Below are 8,014 nucleotides of genomic sequence, written 5' to 3'. Positions count from 1 at the left end.
AAAATAAAAAAAAAAACAAAAAAACATAACTATTCTAATTAAGTTTTTATTTAAAATGATTGATTAACAATTATAAACTTTTAATATAAAATTTTATTAAATAAATACTAAAATAAAACCTTTAATTATAAATGCTCTAAAATAAATAAAACCAGCATATGCTATGGATCTTATTATGTCACCATTGGCGGTTGTTATGGCATCTGAAAAGCGAAAGTATTGCAAATTGGGTCCTACTTCCTGCTTTGCTTGGAAGTTTCTACCTCTCGGTTTTGTGTTGCATCAAAATCAAACATAGATCATCTTGTTCGCTAAAGTTTTTAAAACTTTCAAAACAACCATGATAGTCTTATCTCATACATTTTAGCCACTGAATAACTTTTGTCACGGTTTCTTCGTATAAGAATTTGCAAGAGAATCATTAATTGATGCAATATCTTACTGAAGTTATTAATTATGCATTATATGCACATGATCCATTTTCCATGCTCGAGTTAACAAATAGAATAGTATCTTGTTTAACGACATTATATTTCGCCGTGTAGTGGTATTTTAATTTAAAACATATATAAATTCAAAGATTCAATAATCTTTTTCGAAACTCACATTATGTTTCTAACACGATAATTAGATAAATAAATTCTTTGTTCAATTTTTGTTTCTAGATTTTTTTGCAAGATGTGAGAGGTTTATTTAATGTGTATTGCAGTTTGGTAAACTAACAATTATTTTTTTTATTACTTAAATTCAATAATAAAAATATATGTACCAAATTAATTAAAAGTTATTTTTTCTATCTTATTTGAAAATGTTTATTATATTTGAAGACAAGTTTACTCTTTTAACCATTTTCTAACTTATATATATATATATATATATATATATATATATATATATATATATATATATATATATATATATATATATATATATATATTTATGCATTTTTCTTAAAAAATGTCAAAAAAAAGTTTTGTGATCTATAGGTATTTTTTTTATGCATTTTTATGATTTTTAGGGTTTTTTTGTTTTCCAAATAATATATATATATACATATATATATATATATATATATATATATATATATATATATATATATATATATATATATATAATGTTTCAATTTTCTTGCCAAAGTAGATAATTTTATCCTTGAAAAGCAATTAAAATATAACATCATCTTATTATTTTAATACCAAATAAGCTAATTAATTTTTATTAAAATTTATTTTGATACATTATATTAATAAATTATATTACATAAAAAAATAATGTTCTAAAGAAGTAATCATAAATATAAATATTCTTTTATTGACAAAATTTCCCCTCATTCCAAGAAATTTCAATTTAAAGAAAATATTAAATATAAATAAGGAAAATATAAAACTATAAAAATGATCCCTTTTGTATGTATTTTTTCGGGTTTAGTCAAAACCGTAATGTTTTCTAAATTGATGGTTCTTTTGAACTAGTTTCGTTGATTATTTGATCCCTTCGAATATTGAAATGACTGTAATACTCTTTGGGTATTTATTTTTCATTTTTCTTTTGTTTTTTAAAAATCTAATATACGTAAAAAATAAGCCTATCTCGCTCAAAAAAAAAAAAAAACTTACCCCACTCCATCTTCTTTTTGTTATTTCTCACGTGCACCACAAAGACCGTTTCATATATGTTTCTAACATAAACAAGACTGTATAACAATAATTAATTGAAAATTATGGGTAATAGTAAAGAGTACGGAGCATCACAGAGTGAACTGGTAACAAGAGAAGGTAAAGGGGAAGTAACATTTTCGGTCATCAGTTGCAACATGGAATTTAGGATCATCTTCTTCATCATTGGTTATTACCACCAAAATCACCAGCTCATCGGTAGCAACGGGATCTTTCTCATTGGGATATCTCACAACCACTATTAGGCACACACAGTAACAAAACCCGGTCAGCAATATATAAGTGACGATCTCTTGCTTTAGATCCATCAATATCCATTCACAATATCCATCGACGGGGATGTCGATTTAAAATTGCAATTGTATACATAACTTATCTTTGTATTGGGTTTTTTTGTTTGCTGTTTAGACATCGGAGGAATCAAATATGGTTGAGCTTCGTTTATCCACTGTCCCATCCCTTTGCCACCATTCAGTTACACCATCCATCAGTCGTCAATGATTGAAAGATTAGAATCAGTCTGAATTTCATAGAAGACCCGTTTTTCTGTTCGTGATATGTTAAAACCCATAAACAAGTTTCAAATATCCTAAATGGGTTATGTGGATAAGAAAATCAAAAAGACTCATTTTTGGTAGAAAATCAGAAAATCGATCTTTCTTTCATCAGTTAGCAGAAATCGATTTCCTCTTCCTCTTTATAGAAAATCGATTTCACTAGTGGATAAGAAAACCAAGTTGACTTTATGTGCATAACTTTTGGAGAATTTGGATTCTCCCTTATGATGGTAACTGAGTAGGTTTGTGTCTGCATGTGTGTGTGAGAGAAAGGTGGTATCTATATTAAATGTTAATAAAACATTAAATTAAATAGAAAAAACTAAAAAAAAATGTATGCGTTTAATTTTTTAATTTGAAAGACCAAAATCTCAAGTAAACTACTCAAAAAGAACTATCAATCAAAAAAATGGAAATTTGAACCACCGAAACCCCTAAAAAAACACATACCACATGGATTATTTTGCAGTTTTGTGAAAGAAAAAAATAATCGCCAAAACATTTAATCGAAGACTTTTGTGTACCAATTGGAAAAAAAGAAACTTACAACGGTCTCGACTAGATTTCCATGAGGAGGTAATGTCAATGATTTAACCCCGCCCCTACCACGCCAAATAACTGCACCAATAATAACTCGCCACTTCAGCAACAGAAACAACTTTTGGGCCCACGTTCTACGTGGGATACTGTTATTGGTGGGTCTGTATGGACCGCTATAAAAAAAAAATAGGAGTCAAAAGGGGAGTTCGCTTTCCTTAATATATATAAACTAATTGATCGAATAAATTAAAACTAACGAAGCTTCATGGAAATCAGGAATCCTCTTACTTGTCTCTTAATCCAACTCTAATAAGTACTTAGCGAAAGGGCTTCTTTCTTCGCAGATCTGTTCCCTCATTCTCACTCAAAATCGTGAAAACGAAGTTCTCTTTTCTCTGGAATCGAAATCCAAACTTTAGAAAAGAGCATCACTTGCTTTATATATATATATATGTTCGTTGCTTCCAAATATCGCATCATCTGCTAATTTTTTCTTATCAAGTTCAGGTAATTTTAACTTGTTTTAGTCGGTTATTGCATCATAGTTGTTTTTGTGCATAATTGCGTATGATTGTTGTGTCGAAGAAGTCTTCGGGAATTTTAGGTTCTGGAAGTTGATAACTTTGTTTTGTCAGATGTATTGTGTTTTTTTTTGTTGGTGATTTTGGATTTTATTGTGAATTATCGTATATCGTTAGATTATTGAGGTTTTGTGAAGGTTAGGGTTAAGTTAGTTGGATTTTGAAGAAGAAAGCTGTGATTGACTGATTGTTATGGTTTATCGTCGAGTTTATCCTGTTTTGCATTGAAATAGGTTGAATCGCACATGGAAACATAATTCTTTGTGCTTTTTTAGTTTTATTTTGTGATGATCCATTGAATGCACTTATACTTATTCAGTTCTCTGATCATAGTTTATCTGCGGGTGAAGTTTTTTTTGCAGACGATTCATTCGAAGTTTTTTCTGTTATTGGAAATTGGCATATAGCATCGATGGGTAAAGGAGGTCAAATTTACGGGAGGAGAGAAAGTACAGACAAATCATCCCTGGATCGAAGTGAATATGCTGCTTGGGCAAAGGACGTTCAGGAATGTGAACAGAACTACCAGGTAGATAGCAAATATGGTCTATCTGATAGTGAAGTTGAGAAGCGTTTGCTGGAGTATGGAACAAATGAGTTGGAAAAGCATGAAGGACAATCTGTTTTCCGTTTAATTTTGGATCAATTCAATGATACTTTAGTTAGGATTCTACTTGCTGCAGCTGTGATATCCTTTGTCCTAGCCTGGTATGATGGAGAAGAAGGTGGTGAGATGGAGATCACAGCATTTGTTGAGCCTCTGGTAATCTTTCTCATACTAATCGTTAATGCAATTGTTGGTGTTTGGCAAGAAAGTAATGCTGAAAAAGCTTTAGAAGCTCTTAAAGAAATCCAATCAGAACAAGCAACCGTGATTCGTAATGGTAGAAAAATCTCAAGCCTTCCTGCAAAGGAACTTGTTCCTGGTGATATCGTGGAGCTTCGTGTAGGAGATAAAATCCCTGCTGATATGAGGGTCATAAATCTTGTCAGTTCAACCCTCAGAGTTGAACAAGGCTCTTTAACTGGAGAGAGTGAAGCTGTTAGCAAAACTACAAAACCTGTCCCTGAAGAAACCGATATCCAAGGGAAGAAATGCATGGTGTTTGCTGGAACAACAGTTGTAAATGGAAACTGTTTCTGTATGGTTACAGACACAGGGATGAACACCGAGATAGGAAAAGTCCATTTTCAGATCCATGAAGCTGCACAAAACGAAGAAGACACACCATTAAAGAAGAAACTAAACGAATTTGGAGAAGTTTTGACAATGCTAATCGGTTTAATTTGTCTTCTAGTGTGGCTCATTAACGTGAAGTACTTCCTCACATGGGAGTATGTCAATGGCTGGCCAACAAACTTCAAATTCTCATTCGAGAAGTGCACTTACTACTTTGAAATTGCAGTAGCTTTAGCAGTTGCTGCAATCCCAGAAGGTTTGCCAGCTGTCATCACTACCTGTTTAGCTCTTGGCACACGTAAAATGGCTCAAAAGAATGCCCTTGTTAGGAAATTACCTAGTGTTGAGACTCTCGGATGTACAACAGTGATTTGTTCAGACAAAACTGGAACTTTAACCACTAACCAAATGGCTGTAGCCAAACTTGTTGCTATGGGTAATGCACCAAATAGTGTCCGATCATTCAAGGTTGAAGGCACCACTTACAATCCATTAGATGGGAAAATTCAAGACTGGCCAGCTGGCAGAATGGATGTTAACCTTCAAACAATTGCAAAGATTGCTGCTTTGGCTAATGATGCAGGCATTGAAAGATCTGAGAAAGGTTATGTTGCTACTGGAATGTCAACTGAAGCTGCACTAAAGGTATAGTAACTCAAACAAGACTTCTTCTTTCTTCTTCTTCTTCTTCTTCTTCTTCATCTTCTTCTTCTTCTTCTTCTTCTTTTTAAATCTTGCCACCTAGATGGCTTAGATATCTGTTTCAACAGGTTCTTGTTGAGAAAATGGGTCTTCCTTCTGGATTGGGTTCTGGTTCACCTACAGATCACGACGACCTTATGGGTAAGTACCCATTATTAAGACATTATTACTTGTTCTTTCTTCATCTTCAGATCTTGTTTATGAACATGTGCTAAAATAGTCCTCTGTAATCCTGTGATTTGCAGTTTGTTCTCAGGAATGGTGTAAAGTTGAACACAGAATTGCCACTCTTGAGTTTGACCGAGATAGGAAATCTATGGGGGTTATTGTGACTTCAAAGTCTGGAAGAAACACACTTCTTGTAAAGGTAATAATCCATTATCTCCTCTTCTCATCCATTTCTAGTTAAATCTTTTGCTTATTTTTTTTATTAAACTTTTACAGGGTGCAGTTGAAAACTTATTGGAAAGGAGCTCCTACATCCAATTACTCGATGGTTCTGTTGTGGAACTTGACAACAATGCAAAAAAAGCTATCTTAGATAGCCTTAATGAGCTTTCCTCTTCTGCTTTACGTGTTTTGGGTTTTGCATACAAAGAAGATCCTCCAGAGTTCACTACATATAATGGTGATGAAGATCATCCTGCTCATAACCTTTTACTTGATCCAGCAAATTACTCTTCAATCGAAAGTAACTTGATCTTTGTTGGCTTAGCTGGACTCAGGGTAAGCAGCTATATATTATGTGTTTATAGACCTTAAATCTATCAAGAAAAAGTCAACTAAATTGTTGTGTTGATTTATTTGTTAAGGATCCTCCACGTAAGGAAGTTAAACAAGCCATTGAAGACTGCAGAGCAGCTGGGATTCAAGTGATTGTAATAACAGGAGACAACAAGAACACAGCTGAAGCAATATGTCGTGAGATTGGCGTATTTGGTCAACACGAAGACATCAGTTCAAAAAGCTTAACAGGAAGAGAATTCATGGATCACAAGGATCAAAAAGGACACCTGTCATACAAAGGAGGACTTTTGTTTTCTAGAGCTGAACCACGCCACAAGCAGGAGATAGTCAGACTGCTCAAAGACGCTGGTGAAGTTGTTGCCATGACTGGTGATGGAGTCAATGATGCTCCCGCTTTAAAATTGGCCGATATCGGAATCGCTATGGGCATTTCTGGCACTGAGGTAATATAAATATTATATTTATTAAAAAAAATATAATCTTTATTTATTATATAAATATTATATTTATTAAAAAACTATAATCTTTACTTTCAACTTGTTTGTCCAGGTGGCAAAGGAAGCTTCCGACATGGTATTAGCAGATGATAATTTTAGCACAATCGTGGCTGCCGTTGGAGAAGGCCGGTCTATTTACAACAATATGAAAGCGTTTATCCGGTTTGTTTACACTTTACTTATAAAATATATTTAAACCCGTAAAAATTAATAATTAATAATATTTGCCTTTTGTTACAGCTATATGATCTCCTCAAACATTGGAGAAGTTGCCTCAATATTCCTAACAGCCGCCATCGGAATTCCAGAAGGTCTGATTCCTGTTCAACTTCTATGGGTCAACCTCGTAACAGACGGGCCCCCCGCAACCGCTTTAGGTTTTAACCCACCCGATAAATACATCATGAAAAAACCCCCTCGCAGGAGTGACGATTCATTAATCAACACCTGGATTTTATTTCGCTATCTGGTACTTTTATTCGTATTTTTAATTTTATTATTATTTTAATCCAAAAATCTAACGTTCACTTTTTTTTTTTTTTTGTAGGTTATTGGACTTTACGTGGGAGTAGCAACGGTGGGCGTTTTCGTAATTTGGTTCACCCACGACTCATTTCTCGGGATTGACCTAAGTCAAGATGGCCACTCCCTAGTGACATACTCCCAGCTAACACACTGGGACCAATGCAAAACGTGGCAAAATTTCACAGTCGCCCCTTTCAAAGCGGGTGACCGAATCTTCAATTTCGATTCCAACCCTTGCGATTACTTCCAAGGAGGAAAAGTCAAAGCCATGACGCTTTCCTTATCCGTATTGGTCGCAATCGAAATGTTTAATTCCCTAAACGCCCTTTCGGAAGACGAAAGCCTGTTGACCATGCCACCGTGGGTCAACCCGTGGTTGCTGTTAGCAATGTCGGTGTCCTTTGGGCTTCATTTCTTGATCCTATACGTTCCTTTTCTCGCACAAGTGTTTGGGATTGTGCCTTTGAGCTTGAATGAGTGGATGTTGGTTTTGGCTGTGGCTTTGCCTGTGATATTGATTGATGAGGTTCTTAAGTTTGTGGGTAGGTTGATACATAGGACGGAAGCTACTACCCCAAGGCGTTTGAAGCGGAAAACAGAGTAATAAGTTGTGTGTGTGTGTTTTTTTACGAAAATACCCGTCAAATCTAATGGAGAAATTTCTAGCGATAGTTTTGGTAGGGAGTTAGTACGATATTTTTCTTCTTTGATTTTATTATGTTTCCGGACATTTGACAAATTTAATATTTGTTGGTGTCTTTTCTTCTTTGGTCATTAACATGAGTTGTTTAAACGTGTATATATGACTAAGATGAAGTAATAAAAATGTGGAATGGATGATGGGTAATAACAGGTGTGGAGAGTTTGAATATGTATTTCCAGAATTAAGAAATGATATACGAAATCTTAGGTTAGGAAGATTGTGAAATACCAATGTATTAATTTGGCATGTATTTACCTTTCAAACTGTATTTCGTTTAAATAAAATGCCGTATTTCACATGTTATTA

The 8,014-nt window shown here is 33.9% G+C and overlaps 1 protein-coding gene across 2 annotated transcripts; it reads left to right on the top strand.

The window, feature by feature from the left end:
* The first annotated feature begins 3,022 nt into the window (after positions 1–3,022).
* On the top strand, positions 3,023–7,954 carry LOC145048156 (calcium-transporting ATPase 1, endoplasmic reticulum-type-like). 2 transcript variants are annotated; one of them, XM_078996589.1, is made up of 9 exons: positions 3,023–3,280; positions 3,717–5,179; positions 5,305–5,377; positions 5,482–5,603; positions 5,681–5,962; positions 6,049–6,426; positions 6,533–6,642; positions 6,721–6,949; positions 7,028–7,954. In XM_078996589.1, exons 2-9 carry the CDS (start codon positions 3,767–3,769, stop codon positions 7,607–7,609), a joined length of 3,189 nt encoding a protein of 1,062 aa, XP_078852715.1. In that variant the 5' UTR covers positions 3,023–3,280; positions 3,717–3,766; the 3' UTR covers positions 7,610–7,954. The 2 variants fall into 2 exon arrangements, with proteins under 2 accessions (XP_078852715.1, XP_078852714.1); XM_078996588.1 differs by having other exon boundaries at positions 3,705–5,179.
* The last annotated feature ends 60 nt before the right edge of the window (positions 7,955–8,014 follow it).

Source organism: Lactuca saligna, chromosome 5, assembly GCF_052625555.1.
Source record: "Lactuca saligna cultivar CGN05327 chromosome 5, ASM5262555v1, whole genome shotgun sequence".
In the NCBI taxonomy this organism is placed as follows: Eukaryota; Viridiplantae; Streptophyta; class Magnoliopsida; order Asterales; family Asteraceae; genus Lactuca; species Lactuca saligna.
The sequence above is the reverse complement of the archived record's forward strand: the minus strand, read 5'-3'. Positions and strand labels throughout refer to the sequence as shown.

Coding starts and splice junctions, on each gene's coding strand:
- LOC145048156 (XM_078996589.1), top strand. CDS start 3,767: ATGGGTAAAGGAGGTCAAATTTACGGGAGGAGAGAAAGTACAGACAAA. Junction 5,378..5,481: donor AGATCACGACGACCTTATGG/GTAAGTACCCAT, acceptor TGTGATTTGCAG/TTTGTTCTCAGGAATGGTGT. Junction 5,604..5,680: donor GAAACACACTTCTTGTAAAG/GTAATAATCCAT, acceptor AAACTTTTACAG/GGTGCAGTTGAAAACTTATT.